Source organism: Molossus molossus, unplaced genomic scaffold (assembly GCF_014108415.1).
Source record: "Molossus molossus isolate mMolMol1 unplaced genomic scaffold, mMolMol1.p scaffold_m16_p_6, whole genome shotgun sequence".
Taxonomy (NCBI): Eukaryota; Metazoa; Chordata; class Mammalia; order Chiroptera; family Molossidae; genus Molossus; species Molossus molossus.
This window is the reverse complement of record NW_023425399.1, coordinates 51,198,960-51,218,688: the sequence shown is the minus strand read 5'-3', so window position 1 is coordinate 51,218,688 and position 19,729 is coordinate 51,198,960. Positions and strand designations below refer to the sequence as shown.

At 38.8% G+C, this 19,729-nt stretch overlaps 1 protein-coding gene across 4 annotated transcripts in view; it reads left to right on the top strand.

The window, feature by feature from the left end:
• The window catches only part of LOC118618270 (adipocyte plasma membrane associated protein), a 62,481-nt gene continuing 42,752 nt past the window's right edge, over positions 1–19,729 (top strand). For 2 of the 4 annotated variants that reach the window (XM_036244429.1, XM_036244428.1), the window contains exon 1: positions 1–145. In XM_036244429.1, the coding sequence (XP_036100322.1) occupies positions 54–145 (92 nt within the window). In that variant the 5' untranslated portion in view covers positions 1–53. The remainder of the gene's footprint in view (positions 146–19,729) is intronic. The other 2 variants (XM_036244430.1, XM_036244431.1) reach the window with 2 other exon arrangements.

Here is a 19,729-nt window from a genome sequence, read left to right as displayed (position 1 = left end):
CTGTGGTCTTCCGTTTTGGTGCTGGTGAGGAAGGCAGTGGTGGAAGTTTTAAAATGAGCGAGGCTGCCGGGCTGCGGCAGCGCCGACCCCTGCGGCCGCACGTCGTCACGGACAACGGCCAAAACCCGGAGGCCAAGGACGGCAGGTAGGCCCGGACCCCAAACTTGGTCTCGAGAGGTAGGGCCGACCCCTAAACACGATGGTGGCAATAACAGCAGCAGGGTAAAAGCGGTGCCGACGCTAGGCATGCCCCTTGTTATTTAATCCTCTCGACAAAACTCGTTTTACGGGGAGGAAACAGGCTCCTGTCAAGCCGATGCACCTGGAGGCTTTGGGCACACTGCGCCCTATCGCGGCGTTATCCCAGGCTCTAGGTCCCGAGGCTGCCTTGCGCCGCATCTGTCCCTCCTACCCCAGCTTCCAGAGCAGTGGTTTCCTTGCCTTTCCCTAGTTCCTCCCTCCTCAATGCGCTGCCCTTCCTGCTGGCTCACTGATCCCTGGGGTGAGACTCCTAGCCACTGCCCCACGTGTTCCCCATCCCGCGCTCGCACTGTCCTGAAGGGAGATCCAAAGAGATGTTCACGATGCTCCTGGAAATCCAGCTAAGAGCTACCTCTGCATCTGGCCCCTTCTCGCTGCGCGGAACCAGCCGTCACTGCGGTTTTCCGGAAAGAGGAGAGAACAGAAGTGACTTTGTTAGATAAGTTTTTTGTGAAAATTCAGGCTTGCAGATTTTTTGCCTAATAGGGACCGAGAAGCGTAGGAAGCTGTAGTTTATGCCTGATGAAAGAAATCTCAGATTTTTGGCCTTTGCTTCTTCTCCCAACCTTCCAGAATTGAAGTATGATGTCTTTTGTTAGCCAAAAACTGAAGCATGATCCTTAAACATCTATTTTAATATAAAATATTTAAAGTCCTGTTTTTAATTTTGTGTTTTGAGTTTCATAACTTTCAATATTTTGGTAGAACCACACAGCCCTGTATAGACCAAGCTCAGTTGTGGAACTGATTGACTTATAACTTGATAGAAATAATGGAAATGTTTTTTCTTTTGCTAAGGGGTGTGGTACATACTGAATGAAGGACATTTTTTGCCAGGACAGGCTGAATTTATTCACTGATAAAATAATAGGAGGAACACCTTTGAAGGAGAGCTATAGCAGAGAGCAGTGTTTTCTGCTGAGAAAGGTGATTCTCAGAGAAAACTTTCTGGCAATATCTGACTTGGCTCAGTGGAAAGATGGGGAATATGATATAGTCTTGACTGTAGGGTGACCAAAAATCCTGGTTTTCCCTGGACGCAGAGGCTTCCAAGTATGCAGGACCTTCAGTGCTAATCTTGGCAGACCAGGACAAGTTGGTCACTCTGTTGACTGTGGATACTGTTAAGTCATCCTCTGCTGGTGACTGAGGAACCTTTTATTTTTTTATTTTATTATTATTATTTTTTTAATCCTCACCCGAGGACATTTTTTCCATCTTTTGTACAGACAGAGTGGGAGGGAGAGAGAGAGGGAAACATCGATGTGAAAGGGACACATCTAGTGGCTGCCACCTGCACGACCAACCAGGGCCGGGGACAAACTGCAACCGAGGTACATGCCCTTAGCGGGAACCGAACCCAGGTCTCTCCGGACCGCAGGCGGATGCTCTAACCGCTGAGCCAAACTGGCCAGGGCACTGAGGAACCTTTTAGAATGGCCATGCAAAGACTGGCAGTACTTTACTATACTATAGAAACCATAAACAACATAAAAACAAGGCATTGCTACATACACTTATACATGAGTAATGAAAATGCAGCTGGCCCTGAGTTTGCTATGAGGTGCATTGTTTTGAAAACCAAGGCCCTTGTTGAATGGGCCCAACTTTCATCTAGCCTTCTCTGACACTCCTGGCCCTGGGGCCCAGGGTCAGAGTTAATTAAATTATATTTCATTTTCTCTAAGGATTTCTGACTTAATGGCAAGGTAAATTGGATTTTCCAAAGTTATCATCTGCTGCCGATCTTTTCCAGTGTGCCTTTTACATTGTGTTCATTGAAGATACTTTCTTGACTTCCCTGTCCATAAACACTGTTTTTATTTTTCCTGTGCTTTCCTCTTTCACTTGTTATTTGTTTGATCCTTTTTTTTATATGTCTGTAATGGTCTCTTTCATAGTAAGTTTTTGTCAGCCATCTTTCTACATTTATTATCATAATACTATAGTTGTTTTTTTAAAATTATTTTTCTCATGTGATTCTCCTCTATTTTTTTTACTTCTTTTGTGGTCATTTTTATTAGTTCATCTAATTGGCTTCTTGATTACCTTAAAAGTTGAGTATTCATCACAAGACAGAAAAGCATTGTGTATAGTGGGTGATGTAAAGGAATCTGAAGGAAGCAAAAATATTACAACTATAGAATAAACTTTATATGTGCTAAACAGAATAAAGAAAGCTTTGAAAGATACATTATTCAATTAACAGAAGTAGGACTACAGATTTTAGTAGAAGGGACACCTAACAATACCTTGGCTAACTCCTGACTCTTGGCATGAAAGGTGATGTTAGCTTTGTTTCACTGATGATGTTGTTGAGGTCTGTGTGAGTGAAGTTACAGAGTATTGGAGTCAAAAGAGAAATGAAAATGAATGAAGAAGAGTAGAATTGGCAGTTGGGCAGTGACTGGGAAGCATAGTGAAGAACACAGTCGTTAAAATCCTCTTATTCAGTGTGGAACATAGATAAATTAAATACTTTAACATACCATTGCAAGCTCATAATTAGTGTTATTTGGCATCAGTTTCCCCAGGTGCTTTAGAAACTTTATTGTTAGAATGACTGTAACACTGAAAAAAATATTCCTTCTTGTCTGAAACCTTGTTCTGTTTGGGAAGAGAGAATAGCTGTTTAATGTCCACCAATAACTGTTTAGGACTGAAGAGTAAATGCACTGGAAATTTAATAACTGCTTTTTCAATAGCTTTTCTAAGTAATTTTTACATTAATCAAATATCTCGGTCAGTTTCTCTTTTTCCTTTTTAAGACTGAACATTGAGAGAGGCGATGTGGAGAAACAGATGGGGCTGTCATAAATTCATGAAGTCGTGAGAATTTAGGAATCTGGAATTGTCTTCTCAGACCTTCCCCTGCCCCAGAGTGTGCTTTTAAGTGGCTCTTTTAACTTAGGTATTTTCAATGCTAAAATGAAGATATCTGTAGTCTAGGAGTCCCAGTATAAAGGAGTTCTTTGAACAAATTTAAGGTACAATCACTTAAAAAGACAGACTTTGTTGCTGTTTGACTTTACAGTTTCCAGAGATCACTTTGACACCTATGATTCTGGTTCCCATGGATTTGGGACTCAGATTTCCCACAAAAATCACAGGTTCTTAACCTCACAGGGTCAGTGGGTCAGGACTTCAGTCCATGACTTGAGGCTCTGATGTCCTGTGTACAGAAAGGGTTAGAGAATGTCTTTCACATTTGGCTGGTGAAAACACAGGATTTTGTAAATTGTGGTTGAGCTAACAGTAATTGTGTTATCATGTGATCATTTCAATAGATGCTGGAAAAAGCATTTGACAAAATCTAGCACCCATTTCTGAAAAAAAAAAAATGCTCAGAAAAGTGGGAATTGAGGGATCTGTCTCAACATAATAAAGTCCATATTTGAAAAACCTACAGCCAGGATTGTACTCAATTAGGACTCTGTGCTTCCTGGACTTGTATGTCTGTTTCCTTCACCAAGTTAGGGAAGTTTTCCCTTAAGAACAGGAACAATATAGGAATGTCCACTTTCATCACTCTTATTCAACATAGTACTGGAAGTCTTAGGTACAGCGATTAGATAGGAAGAAAAAATAAAAGGCATCCAAATCAGAAAGGAAGAAGTGAAATTGTCATTATTTGCAGATGACATGATACTGTACATAGAAAACCCTAATGACTCCATAAAAAATCCACTAGATTTAATAAATGAATTCATCAGTGTAGCTGGATACAAAATTAACATCTAGAAATTGATGGCATTCTTATACACCAATAATGAACACTCTGAAAGGGAAACTAAAAAAAAAAAAAATTCATTTACCATTGCAACAACAAAAGAATAAGATATATAGGAATAAACTTAATTAATGAAGTAAAAGACATTCTCAAAAAACTACAAGACATTGAAAAAAAATAGAACAACTTCCGGTCAAAATGGCAGGGGAGGTAAATGCAGTATCACGTCCTCCCACAACTACATCAAAGTTACAACTAAACTACAGAATAACCATCATTCAAAACTGCCAGAAATCAAGCTGAATGGAAGTCCTACAACTACACAACTAAAGAAGAAGCTGCATCGAGACTGGTAGGAGGGGCAGAGGCACAACGGCTGGTCCCACACCCACGTGTGGCAGATAAAAATTAGGAGGACACCTAGACTGGGAAGGTCCTCCCTGAGGACTAAGGGGTCCCTGTTCCACACCAGGTGCCCTGCTCAGGGTACCAGTGCCAGGAAGAGAAGTCCCTATAACTTCGGGTTGGAGAAACTGGTGGGAACTGAGGCTCAGGAAGGCTGAGGTGGCTGGAGCCCCCAGGCAGCTCCTCTTAAAGGGCTCACGCATGGACTTACTTGGACTTGCTCTCTTTAAGCTCAGAGGGGAAGCAGCTTGAGGGGTGCCAGAGACATACAGGGAAGAACTGAGCTGTTTGGCATTGGAGCGAGGGCTGGAGAGGGGGATTTCTCCTGGACAAACATGCTGTCAGAGGCCTTTGTTCCTTTGGTGAGCCCTTCCCTGGGGTGGCAGACAGCCGCCATATCTGGGACTTCAGCAACCTGGCTCACGCTGTTTGCCCCACACTGGTGATTCCCTGAGGCCTTGCCCCATCCAACTTTCAGGCCCACTCAAACTGTTGCCAGTTGCTTTACGAAAGGATTGACCTGTCTTGGATACTGCTTCAGGTTTTCCTGAATTCTTTCAAACAAGTAGCATCTGGTCTCAGCTAGCCCTATACCTCTCCTTAAGTAATACATAGAAACAAACCCAGGGAGGCAGCCAAAATGAGGAGACAAAGAAACAGGTCTCGAATGAATGAACAGAACAAAACTCCAGGAAAAGAACTAAGTGAAATGGAGGTAAGCAACCTAACAGATGCTGAGTTCAAAACACTGCTTATAAGGATGCTCAATGAACTTAGTGAGAACCTCAGTGAACTTAGTGAGGGCCTCAAGAGCATAAAAAAGGATCAGTCAGAAATGAAGGATGCACAGTCAGAAATGAAGGAGCCATTAACTGAAATAAAGAATAATTTACACAGATTCAATAGTACAGTATGTAAATCCAAGAAGCAAACCATTGATTTGGAATATGAGGAAGCAAAAAACACCCAATCAGAACAGCAAAAAGACAAAAGAACCCCCCCCCCCAAAAATGAGGATAGTGTAAGGAGCCTCTGGGACAACTTCAAGCATGTCAACATTCACATCTTGGGGGTGCCAGAAGGAGAAGAGAGAGAACAAGAAATTGAAAACCTGTTTGAAACAATAATGGCAGAAAACTTTCCTAACTTGGTGAAGGAAACAGACATACAAGTTCAGGAAGCACAGAGAGTCCCAAACAAGGTGAACCCCAAGAGCCCCACACCAAGACACATCATGAGCAAAATGAAAAGGGTTCAAGATAAAGAGAGAATCTTTAAAGCAGCAAGAGAAAAGCAGTTAGTTACCTAGAAGGGAGTCCCTATAAGACTGTCAGCTGATTTCTCAAAAGATACTTTGCAGGCCAGAAGGGAGTGGCAAGAAACTCAGAGTGATGAAAACCAAAAACCTACAACCAAGATTACTCTATCCTGCAAAGCTGTCATTTAGAATCGATGGCCATATACAGAGTTTTCCAGACAAGAAAAAGTTAAAGGAGTTCATCACCACCAAACCATTATTATATGAATGTTGAAGGTTTTTTTTTGAAGAAAGAGAGAAAAAATATAAACAAACAAAATGGCAATGAATACATATGTATTAACAATTGAATCTACAAACAAAAGGAACAAGCAGAACAGAAACATTCTCATAGATACAGAGAACATTTTGTTGGTTGCCAGATGGGAGGGGGGTTGAGGGAATGGGTGAAGAAGGTGAAGGGATTAAGATGTACAAATTGGTTGCTAGACTGACAAACCTCAAAGGGAAGGGGGGTTGGGAGGTGCAAAGAAATAAACCAAAGAACTTATATGCATATATGCATAACTCATAGACATAGACAACAGTGTGGGAAAGGCAGGAGGGGGTGGGAGTGGGTAGGAGAGGGTCAGTGGGGGAAAAATGATGAACATCTGTAATATATTCAACAATAAAGTTAAGTTTAAGAAAAGAAAAAAGAAATAGTGGAAAATATTAAAAAGTAGAAGCATATACTATGTTCATGATTGGAAGAATCAATATCATTAAAATGTCCATACTACACAAAACAACTTATAGATTCAATGCAATCCCCATTAAAGTACCAATGGCATATTTCACAGATCTAGAACAAATACTCCAAAAGTTTATATGGAACAACAACAACAAAAACCAAATAGTTACAGCAATCATGAAAAAGAAGAACACAGTTGGAGGGATCACATTACTGAATATCAAGTTATACTACAAAGCCATCGAAATTGAAGCAGCCTAGTACTAGCAGAAGAACATGCATATTGATTAATGAAATAGAACAGAGAACCGAGAAATTGACCCAAGACATTATGTGCAATTAATATTGAACAAAAGAGACAAGAGTGTACAGCAGAGAAAAGATAGTTTTGTTGATAAATGGTGTTGGAAAAATAGGACAGGTACATGCAAAAAAAATGAAACCAGACCACCAACTTACATTATACACAAGAATAAACTAAAAATGGATAAAAGACTTACATCTAAGTTACAAAACCATAACAATCCTAGAAGAAAATTTAGGCAGCAAAATTTCAGACATCACACAGCAGAATTCTCACTGATACATCGCCTAGGGCAAGAGGAACAAAGGAAAAACTATAAAATGGAATACATCAAGTTAAAAACCTGCATAACAAAAGAAACCAGCATCAAAATGAAAAGGGAACCCACCCTCTGGAGGAACATAGTTGCTAATGATATATTGTATAAGGGGTTAATATCCAAACTATATAGAGTACTTATACAAGTTAACAAAAGGAAGATATTCCAATTGAAAAATGGTCAGAGGACCTGAATAGACACTTCTCTAAACAGGAGATACAAATGGCTGAGAGACAGGAAAAAATGCTCTATGTCACTAATCATATGAGAGATGCAAATTAAAATGACTAGGAGATATTGTCTTGCACCTGCCAGAGTGGCTGCCATCAACAAATCTTCAAATGGTTGCTGGTGAAGATGTGGAGAAAGGAGTACTGTAGTACACTGATGATGGGAATGAAGATTGGTACAGGTATTATGAAAAACAATATGGTGTTTCCTCAAAAAATTAAAAATGGAACTGACATTTAACCCAGTATTTCCACTTCTGGGAATATATCCTAAGAAGCTTGAAACACTGATCGAAAGAATATATGTACCCCTATGTTCATAGCAGTGCTATGTATAATAGCTAAGATCTTGAAACAACCCAAGTATCTATCAGTTGGTGAATGGATAAAAAATTGTACATTTACACAATGGAATAATATGCAACTGTAAGAGAAAGATCTCGCACCCTTTCAGATGACATGGAGGGAACTGGTGAGTATTGTGCTGAGTGAAATAAGCCAGTCAGAGGAAGACAAGTACCACATGATCTCATTTATGGAATATAATGAATAAAATAAGCTCACAATCAAAATAGATCTAGAACATGGATGTAGGGAACAGACTACAATTTTCAAGGGGGTCAGGGGATTGCGAAGAAATAAACTAAAGAATTTATATGCATATATACATAACCAATGGACACAGATAATAGTTTGGGGAAAGCAGGAGGTGGGTGGGAGCAGGGAAGAGGGGGGTCAGTGGGAGAAAAGGGGGGCATTTGTAATAATTTCAACAATAAAGATAGGAAAGAAAGACAAAGAGTAGCTGAATGGATAAGGAAGCATGGCTCATATATATGCTGTTTACAAGAGACCCAACAAAGAACAAAAGACTTAAACAGGATGAAAGTGAAGAGATGGAAAAAAATTTTCCAAGCAAATGGGGGAGGGGGGGGACTAGGGTAGCAATACTCATGTCTGATAAAGTAGACTTTAAAATGAAGGCCATAACAAGAGAGATAGAAGGCCACTACAAAATATTAAAAAGATCAATCCAACAAGAAGATATAACCTTGGTGAACATATATGCACCCAATATAGGAGCACCAAAATATATTAAAAATTTTTAAGAGGACTTCAAGGGAGAGATTGACAGCAATAACATCATAGTAGGGGACTTCAAGGCCCCACTGACATCACTGGATAGATCCTCTAGATGAAAAATTAACAAGGAAAATGTGACCCTATATGATGTACTAGATCAGATGGATTTAATTCAGATAGAAAATTACGTCCCCAGCCTGCAGATTATACATTCTTTTCAGGTGCACACAGGACAGTCTCAAAGATAGACCACATGTTAGGACACAGACTAAGTCTCTACAAGTTCAAGAAGATTGAAATTATATCAAGCATCTTCTCAGATCACAAGGACATGAAAATAGAAATTATTACAATAAAAAACACTAAAAAACATTCAAACATGGAACCTGAAGCATATTATTACACAATGAATGGGTTACCAAGGAGATCAAGGAAGAAATAAATGAAACTTCTGGAAATCAATGAAATTGAGCACACAACAACACAAAATCTATGGGACACAGCAAAAGCAGTTCCAAGAGGGAAGTTCATAGCATTATACACCTACCTCAAGAATCAAGAAAAATTCCTAAAAGACTATCTAACCCTACAACTTAAAGAACTAGAAAGTGAACAATAAGAAAAACCCAGAGTAAGTAGAAGGAAAGAAATAATAAAGGTCAGAATGGAAATAAATGAAAAAACAAAAAACAATGAAACCAAGAGCTGGTTCTTTGAAAAGATAAACAGGATTGATGAACCTTTAGCCAAACGCACCAAGAAACAGAGAGAAGACCCAAATAAACAAAATCAGAAATGAAAGGAAATAACAATGACACCACAGAAATACAAAGGATTGTTAGAAAATACTGTGAACAATTATACATCAACAAATTTCATAACCTAGGTAAAATGGACAAATTCCTAGAATCACACCGTCTCCCAAAACTGAACTGGGAACAGTCAGAAAACTTGGACAGACCAATAAGAACTAGAGAAATATTGGAATATTTGCTAAAAGTCACTTGTGAAGCCATGCTGTCCAGGACTTTTGCTTGCCCAATAAGAACTAGAGAAATATTGGAATATTTGCTAAAAGTCACTTGTGAAGCCATGCTGTCCAGGACTTTTGCTTGCGGGGAGTTTTTAAAATTATTGCCTCAATTTTGTTAGTTGTTATTTGTCTATTTAGGTTTTCTGATTCTTCCCTATTGAGTATTGGAAAATTGTATGTTTCTAGGAATTTGTCCATTGTTCTTGGTTGTTCATGTTGTTGGCATAAAGTAGTTTGTAGTATTTTCTTAAAAATCTTTGTATTTCTCTGGAGTCAGTTGTTACTTTTCCTCTTTCATTTTTGAATTTGCTTGTTTCGGTCTTCTCCCTTTGTTTCTTGGTGAGTCTGGCTAAAGGTTCGTCAATCTTGTTTATCTTTACAAAGAAGGTTCTTGGTTCCAGTGATCTTTTTGTATGGGTTTGTTTGTTTGTTTGTTTGTTTGTTTGTTTGTTTATTTATTTATTTATCTACTTTTAGTCTCTATGTAATTTATTTCCACTCTGATATTTGTAATTTCCTTCCATTTTGGTCTTTTTTCATTCTTATTCTAGTTCTTTTATTTGTAGGGATAGGTTGTTTACTTGAAATTATTTTTGCTTCTGTTAATGCAATGAACTTCCTTCTCAGGTCTGCTTTCACTGTGTTTCATAGATTTGGGATTGTTGTGTGTTCATTTTCATTGGTTTCCAGGAAGTTTTTTATTTTCTCCATGATCTCATTGGTAACCCATTCTTTGTTTAATAACATATTATTTAACCTCCATGTGTTTGAATTATTTGGACTTATTTACTTATTTATTTTGGGGGGGAATATTCTGGATAGCTAAAAAGATTAGTTTGCCTTTTTAATTGTGGTTGGTTTCTATTTTTATGCCTCTGCAACCTGGGAAGATGCTTGATACGATTTCTATAATCTAAAACTTGTTAAGACTTATTTTGTGTCTTAACATGAGGTCTGTCTTTGAGACTGTCTCATGTGCACTTGAGAAAAATGTGTGTTCGTCAGCTTTGTGATGAAATGATCTGTAAATATCAATTAAATCTATCTGACCCAGTGTGTTGTTTAAGGTCACTGTTTTCCTTGTTTTTTGTTTTTTTTTTTGTCCGAATGTTCTATCCAGTTATGCCAGTGGGCATTAAAGTTCTCTACCATGACTGTATTGCTGTCTGTCTCTCTCTTAAAGGCCACCAAGAATTTTCTTTACATATTTAGTTCTTCCTTTATTGACCATATATATGGTTACCATGGCTATATCCTCTTTTTGGATTGTTTTCTTTAGTATTTTGTGGTGGTCTTCTTTGTCTCTTGTTATGGCCTTTGTTTTTGTTTTGAAGTCTGTTTTGTCAATTTCTTTTTTTAATAATAAACTGGCAGAAATATTACTTTTATGTTTTTATTTTTTATTAATTAATTAATTTAGTTTTGTTACAGATGTTTCTCCTTTTACCCCCACAGATTACCCCCCCTCCCTGCCCTGTCTCCAGCTTTGTTGTCCATATCCATTGTTCATGCATACATGAATATAAGTTCTGTGGTTTATCTCTCCCCCACCACTGCCTCCTGTGGATTGTCAGTCTGTACCCGATTTCCACGTCTCTGGGACTACCTATTCCTAAGACTGTTATGTTCATTATATTCCACAAATAAGTGAGATCATATGATACTTGTCTTTTTCTGTTTGGCTTGTTTTGCTTGGGATAATACTTTCCAGGTCCCTCCATGTCGTCTCAAAGGTAAGAGATCTTTCTTTCTTACAGCTGTGTAATACTCCATTGTGTATATGTACCACAAGTTTTTTATCCATTCATTTACTGATGGACACTTGGGCTGTTTCCAGATCTTAGCTATTGTAAATAGTGCTGCTACAAACATGGGGATACATATATTCCTTCTGATTGGTGTTTCAGACTACTTAGGGTATATTCCTAGAAGTGGAATACCGGGTCAAATGGAAGTTCAATTCTTAATTTTTTGAGGTAACATCATATTGTTTTTCATAGTGGCTGCACCAGTCTGCATTCCCACCAGCAGTGTACTGGAGTCCCCTTTTCTCCACACCCTCGCCAACACTTGTTTGATGATTTGTTGATGGCGGCCATTCTGACAGGTGTGAGGTGATACCTCATTGTTGTTTTGATATGCCTCTCTCTGATGATTAGTGATGATGAGCATTTCTTCATATGTTTCTTAGCCATTTGTATGTCCTGTTTGGAGAGGTGTCTATTTAGTTCCTCTGCCCATTTTTTAATTGGATTCTTTGTCTTCCTTTTGTGGAATTGTATGAGTACTCCAGATATATTGGAAATTAATCCCTTATCTAATATATCATTGGCAATTATGCTCTCCCATACAGTGGGTAGCTTTTTTGTTTTGATAATTGTATCTTTCACTGTGCAGAAGTTCTTGAGTTTGATGTAGTCCCATGTGTTCATTTTTTCTTTTGCTTCTGTTGCCTTAGGTGATGTATCAGTGAAAATTCTGCTGTGTATGGTGTCTGAAATTTTGTTGCCTACAGTTTCTTCTAGGACTTTTATAGCTTCATGAGTCACATTTAAGTTTTTTATCCATTTTGAGTTTATTCTTATGTATGGTGTAAGTTGATGGTCTAGTTTCATTTTTTGGCATGTAGCTGTCCAGTTTTCCCAACACCATTTATTAAAGAGGCTGTCCTTACTCCACTGTATGCTCTTGCCACCTTTGTCAAATATTAATTGAGCATATAGCCTTGGGTCCATTTCTGGGTTCTTTGTTCTGTTCCACTGGTCTATATGCCTGTTCTTGTGCCAGTACCAGGCTGTTTTGATTACAGTGTCTTTGTAGTATAACCTGAAATCTGGTAATGTGATCCCTCCAACTTTGTTCTTCTTTTTCAAGATTGCTGTGGCTATTCGAGGTCTCTTTTGGTTCCATATGAACTTTTGTAGTACTTGTCCTAATTCTGTGAAGTATGTCGTTCGTATTTTGATGGGGATTGCATTGAACCTATAGATTGCTTTGGGTAGTATGGACATTTCAATGATGTGAATTCTTCCAATCCATGAACAGGGTATGTGCTTCCACTTTTTTATATCTTCCTCTATTTCTTTTTTCAATGACCTGTAGTTTTCTGCGAATAGGTCCTTTATTTCTTTGGTTAAGTTTATTCCTAGGTATCTTAATTTTTTTGCTGCAATGGTAAATGGGATTGTTTTTTCAGTTTCTCTTTCTGGGAGTTCATCATTGGTGTTTAAGAATGTCATCGTATTTTTGACAATAATTTTGTGTCCTGCTACTTTTTCAAATTCATTAAGTCTAGTAAATTTATGATGGAGTCTTTGGGGTTTTTTTATCTATAGTATCATGTCATCTGCAAATAATGACAGTTTCACTTCCTCTTTTCCAATTTGGATCCCTTTTATTTTTTCTTCCTGTCTGATTGATGTGGCTAAGACTTCCAGTAATATGTTAAATAAGAGTGGCAAAAGTGTGCATCCTTGCCTTGTTCTTAAGGGAAATGCTTTTAGTTTTTGCCCATTGAGTATGATGTTGGCTGTAGGTTTTTCATATATGGCCCTTGTTATGTCAAGATATGATCCCTCTATTCCCACATGGCTGAGCATTTTTATCAGAAATGGATGCTGGATTTTGTGGAAGGCTTTTTCGGCATCTATTGATATGATAATGTGGTTCTTATTCTTGATTTTATTTATGTGGTGTATCATGTTTATTGATTTGCGAATATTGTACCAGCCTTGCATCCCTGGGATGAATCCCACATGGTCATGGTGAATTATTTTTTTGGTGTATTGCTGGATCCGATTTGCTAGTATTTTGTTCAGGATTTTGGCATCTATGTTCATCAGGGATATTGGCCTGTAGTTTTTCTGTGTAGTGTCTTTTTCTGATATTGGAATTAGAATTATGCTTGCTTCATAAAATGAGTTTGGAAGTCTTCCTTCTTCTTGAATTTTCTGAAATAGTTTGAGGAGAATGGGTGTTAATTCTTCTTTGAATGTTCAGTAAAACTCCCCTGTGAAGCCATCCGGGCCTGGGTTTTGTTTGCTGGGAGAGTCTTGATTACCTCTTCCATTTCCTTAGTTGTTATTGGTCTGTTCAAGTTTTCTATCTCATCCTGGTCCAGTTTCGGGAGACTATGTGTTTCTAGAAATTTGTCCATTTTGCTTAGATTGTTGCATTTGTTGCCATATAATTGTTTATAGTAGTTGTTGACAATCTTTTGTATTTCTGTAGTGTCAGTTGTTACTTCTCTTTCATTTCTGATTTTGTATATTTGGGTTCTCTCTCTTTGTTTCTTGGTGAGTTTAGCTAAAGGCCCATCAGTCTTGTTTATCTTTAGAAAAAACAGCTCTTTGTTTCATTGATCCTTTGAATTTTTTTTTTTTGGACTCTATGTCATTTATTTTTCCTCTGATCTTTACTATTTCCTTTCTTCTACTTGCTCTGGGGTTTTCTATTTGTTTGATCTCTAGTTCTTTAGGTTGTGAGGTTAGATAGTCTGTTAGAGATTTTTCTAGTTTTTTGAGGTAGGCCTGTAGTGTTGTGAACTTCCCTCTCAGAACTGCTTTCGCTGCATCCCATATATTTTGTTTTGTTGTGTGTTCATTTTCATTGGTTTCCAGGAAGTTTTTAATTTCTTCCTTGATCTCCTCGGTAACCCAGTCATTGTTTAATAACATGCTATTTAGCTTTCATGTGTTTAAATGTCTTTGCATGTTCTTTTAGCAGTTGATTTCTAATTTCATGCCATTGTGATCTGAGAAGATGCTTGATATGATTTCAGTCTTCTTGAACTTGTAGAGACGTCGTTTGTGTCCTAACATGTGATTTATCTTTGAGAATGTCCCATGTGCACTTGAGAAGAATGTGAATTCTCTAATTTTGGGGTGTAATTCTCTGTAGATATCTATTAAATCCCTTTGGTCTTGTGCTTCATTTAGAGTCTCTGTTTCCTTGCTAATTTTTTTGTCTAGAGGATCTATCCAGTGATGTCAGCGGGGTGTTGAAGTCCCCTGCTATGATTGTATTGCTATCGATTTCTCCTTTGAAGTCCTGCAGAAGATTTTTAATATATTTTGGTGCTCCTATATTGGGTGCATATATGTTTATCGAGGTTATATCTTCCTGTTGGATAGATCCTTTCAATATTTTGTAGTGGCCTTCTTTGTCTCTAGTTATGGCTTTCATTTTGAAATCTATTTTATCAGATATGAGTATTGCTACCCCAGCTTTTTTTTCCTTTCCGTTTGCTTGAAAGATTTTTTTCCATCCCTTCACTTTCAACCTATGTGAGTCTTTTGTTGTGAGGTGGGTCTCTTGTAAACAACATATAGTTGAGTCATGCTTTCTTATACAATCAGCTACTCTGTGTCTTTTTATTGAGCATTCAGTCCATTTACATTTAAGGTGATTATTGATATGTACTTATTATTGCCATTTTTGTTTAGTGTGGTTTTATTTTTCTTCCTATTTCTCCTGGTAATTACAGCAGTCCTTTTAACATTTCTTGCAGTGCTGGTTTGGTGCTAATGTGTTCCCTTAGCCTTTTTTTGTTCTTCTTAATCCCTTCACCTTTTTCACCCATTCCTCCAACTCCCCTCCCATCTGGCAACCAACAAAATGTTTTCTGTATCTATGAGAATGTTTCTGTTCTACCTGTTCATTTTGTTTGTAGATTCCATTGTTGATAGATATGTGTTCATTGCCATTTTGTTCATATATTTTATCTTTTTCTTCAAAAAGACCCTTCATCATTTTATATAGTAACGGTTTGGTGGTGGTGAACTCCTGTAACTTTTTCTTGTCTGGGAAACTCTTTTTATGTCCATTTGTTCTAAATGACAGCTTTGCAGGATAGAGTAATCTTGGTTGTAGGTTCTTAGTTATCATCACTCTGAATATTTCTTTCCTCTCCTTTCTGGCCTGCAGTTTCTTATGAGAAATCAGCTGACAGCCTTATGGGAAGTGCCTTGTAGGTAACTTGCTGCCTTTCTCTTGCTGCTTTTAAGATTCTCTCTTTGTCTTGAACCTTTTGCATTTTAATGATGATGTGTCTTGCTGTGTGCCTCTTGGGGTTCATCTTGTTTGGGACTCTTTGTGCTTCCTGGACTTGTATGTCTGTTTCCCTCACCAAGTTAGGAAAGTTTTCTGCCATTATTGTTTCCAACAGGTTTTCTATTTCTTGTTCTCCCTCTTCTCCTTCTGGCATCCCCAAGATGCGAATGTTGGCACACTTGAAGTTGTCCCAGAGGCTCCTTACACTATCCTTATTTTTTTTGGATTCTTTTTTCTGTTCTGATTGGGCTTTTTTTGCTTCCTTATATTCCAAGTCAGTGGTTTGCTTCTTGGATTTACATACTGTAGTATTGAATCTGTGTAAGTTTTTCTTTATTTCAGTTAATGGCTCCTTCATTTCTGACTGTGCATCCATCATTTCTGACTGGTCCTTTTTTATGCTCTTGAGGCATTCACTAAATTCACTGAGGTTCTCACTAAGTTCATTGAGCATCCTTATAAGCAGTCTTTTGAACTCAGCATGTGTTAGGTTGCTTACTTCATTTCGCTTAGTTCTTTTCTTGTGGTTTTATTCTGTTCTCTCATATGAGACCTTTTTTTTTGTTTCCTCATTTTAGCTGCCTCCCTGTGTTTGATTCTGTGTATTACTTAACAAGAGGTATGTGGCTAGCTGAGACCTGATGCTGCTTGTTTGAAAGAATTTAGGAAAAACCTGAAGCAGTATCCAAGACAGGCCAATCCTTTTATTAAGCAAGTGGCAACAGCTTGGGTGTGCCTGATAGTTGGGTGGGGCGGGGCCTCAGGGAATCACCAGGGTGGGGCTACCAGTGTGAGCCAGGTTGCTGGAGTCCCAGATATGGTGGCTGCCTACTTCCTCAGGGAAGGGCTCACTAAAGGAACAAAGGCCTCTGACAGCATGTTGGTCCAGGAGAAATCCCCCTCTCCAGCCCTTGCGCCAATGCCAAATAGATCAGTTCTTTCCTGTATGTCTCTGGTGCCCATCGAGATGCCTCCCCTCCAAGCTTAGAGGGAGTGAGTTTGATTAGTCCGTGGGCAGTCCCTTTAAGGAGCTGCCTGGGGCTCCTGGGGCTCCAGCCGCTTCAGCTTCCCTGAGCTCAGTTCCTGCTGGTTTTTCCAGCCAGAAGTTAACTTCTCTTCCTGGCACTGGAACCCTGGGTGGGGCACCTGGTGTAGGATGGGGACCCCTCATTCCTCAGGGAGGACCTTTCTAGCCGAGGTATCCTTCTGATTTTTATCATCTACACGTGGGTGTGGGACCACTCCTTCTGCCTCTCCCCTCCTACCAGTCTGGATGCGGCTGCTGCTTTAATTTCGTAGTTGTAGGACTTCCATTCAGCTTGATTTCAGGCAGTTTTGAATGATGGTTGTTTTGTAGTTTAGTTGTAACTTTGATGTGGTTGTGGGACGACGCGATACCGCGTTTACCTACGCCCCCATCTTGATCGGAAGTCCCGTTTTGTCAATTATTAATATTGCTAACCCACAGCTTTTTTGTTTGTTTGTTTGTTTCTATTTGCATGAAGACATTTTTTCCATCCCTTTACTTTCATCCTGTGTGAGTCTTTTATTCTAGGGTTTCTTTTAGACAGCACATTTATTATGGGGTTATGTTTTCTCATCCATTCAGCTACTCTATGTATATTGAGTGGAGCATTTAACCCATTGTCATTCAAAGTTGTTACTGATAGGTACTTATTCATTTCTGTTTTTATTTTTATGCCTATGTTCCTCTCTTTATATATTTCTTCTTCTTATAGCAGTACCTTTAGCAGTTTTTGCTGTGCTGTGCTTTTGTAATAAACTTCTTTCGATTTTTTTTCTTTTGGCCTGGGAAGCTCTTTATTTCACCCTCAATTTTGAATGATATTCTTGCTATACAGAGTAGTCTTGGTTTCAGATCTTTGCTTTTCATTATTTTGAAAAGTTCATGTCATTCCCTTCTGGCCTACAGTGCTTCTCTTTAGAAATCAGCTGACTGCCTTATGGGAGCTCCCTTGTAGGTAACTGATATCTGTCTTCTGTTGCCATTAAGACTTTTTCTTTGTCTTTAACCTTTGACATTTCAGTTATAATATGTCTTGGTATGGGTCTCTTTGAGTTTATCTACATTGGGCCTTTCTGCTTCCTGAATTTGTGTGACTTGTTTTTTCACCAGATTAGGGAAGTTTTCTGTCACAATTTCTTCAAATATGTTTTCTTTCCCTTCCTCACTTTCTTCTCCCTCTGGTGCCCTTACAGTTTGGATTTTATGTTTTATGTTGTCCCTGTGTTCCCTTAAAATGCCCTTAGGCTATTTAAGTATTTTTTATTTTTGCTGCTCTAATTTAGTGTTATTTTTCTAGCTTGTTTTCTAATTTTCTGATTCAGTCTTCTGCTTTCTCTGACCTACTGTTTATTCCTTACAGTGTATTCTTTATTTCTGATATTTCATTCTTCATTTCTGACTGTTTGCTTTTAAAGGTTCCTATGTTCTTTTTCATGCTGTTGAGCATTCTTAAAACCATTACTTTATACTCTGTTTCTGATTAATGTCTTGCCTCCATTTCATTTAGTTTTTTTTTCTGGATATTCCTCCTGTTCTTTAATTTTGTGCCTGTTACTTTGTTTACCCATTTTTAATGTTTCTTTGTGTTTGTTTCTATGTATTGGATGGGACTGCCTTGACTCTTAGTCTTTGTGGGGTAGACATCTGTAGTGGGTGTCTTGTGGGACTCAGTTGTAGTATCCTTGATCTATTGAGCTGGGTGCCCTAGGATGTCCCTTGTATGGGTTATTTGGGCTCTCCTGTTGTAATTGGTTCTTGATTGCTGTTGTCCCATATTTGGATGCTCAGTCCTCTAGTTGGCTGATTGCGAGCCTTAACTGTGACATTCGTGCCTACTGTTGTACAGATGCTGACAGAACAAAATAAGACAAAACAAAATGTACCCAAAAGCAACTCGAGCAGAAAACTAACCAATAGTAATAACAAAAGCAAGAAAAGAATAAGAAAATAAACCAATTAACAAATAGAACAAAAAGAATGCTAAAAGACAAGAGACCATAAGAATTAGAGAAGAAAAAAATAAACCAAAAAAAAGATAATATGAAAGAAAGAAGAGAGAGAAAAAATAAGTATAAAAAGATAAGAAGCCCTGGCCGGTTTGGCTCAGTGGTTGGAGCATTGGCCTGCAGTCCAGAGAGACCCAGGTTCGGTTCCCGCTAAGAGCACGTACCTCGGTTGCAATTTGTCCCCGGCCCTGGTTGGGTTGTGTGGGTGGCAGCCACTCGATGTGTCCCTTTCACATTGATGTTTCTCTCTCTCTCTCCCTCCCTCCCTCTATCTGAATAAAAAATGGAAAAAATGTCCTTGTGTGAGGATTAAAAAAAAAAAAGATAAGAGAAACATAATAAGTGCACTGATAGTAAATTTAAAAACTAACAGTAATGAATAAAGCACAATAGAATGGGAAAAGAAAAATGGAAAACAAAAGAATAAAAAAAGAAAAGAGAAAGAAAAAATAAGGGAAGGAAAGAGAAGTAAGAGGCGAAAGAAAATAGAGAAGAAAACAATATGAAATAAAAAATAAAAACAACACACACATACTCCACACACAGAAGTAGACTCTGCTTCTGCAGATTTTAATGCCCATTGCATTTGCCCTTTGGATCTGCTATTTGTGCTGGTCACTGTATTTTGCTCCGTTGTTGCCTGAAGCTGGGCACTTCTTGTGCCAGTCTGGGCCTCCCAGGAGATTATCTTGTGCAAGTCATTGTCAGTTGCTGTCCCTGGCTGGCCTTTGGCAACCTGTTTGAAGGTTGGCAGGGCGAAGCCCCATGTAATCTAGTGGGCACGGCCTCCAGAGCCCAGAGGCTGGTTCTGCTTTGGGTCATGCACCTTGAATGTCCCTACTCTGAGCTGCTCTATGTTCCCCCATGGAACGGCACTCTGGGGGGGTATTTGGGATCTGGCTGGGATGGTTTAATCAGACTCATGTTGGGGATAGTGCCCTTAACCTGTAGAAGGGGAAGAGCTGGTCCTTTTCTTTCCAAGGCTGAGCTGGCTCAGCTTGCTGAGGACCTCGGATGTACGTGCTTCCCCACAATGCAACTATAGTGCCCTGCACACACCTATCTGTTTCCCCGCTACAAGCCCACCCAAAAGACACAGTCATAATATCTCAGCTCTGTCTGGCTCCTTGGTACCCTCTCACTGCCACACCAAGTAGTAAGGGATTAAAAAAATCAGTTCTGATTGGCACTACAATCTCTTTGCATGGCTTGTCCCATGCTGGGCTGGGCCTTCACCCAGGCTCCAACTGGACCAAATATCCAAGAACCCTACTCTGTATTGTTGAGCA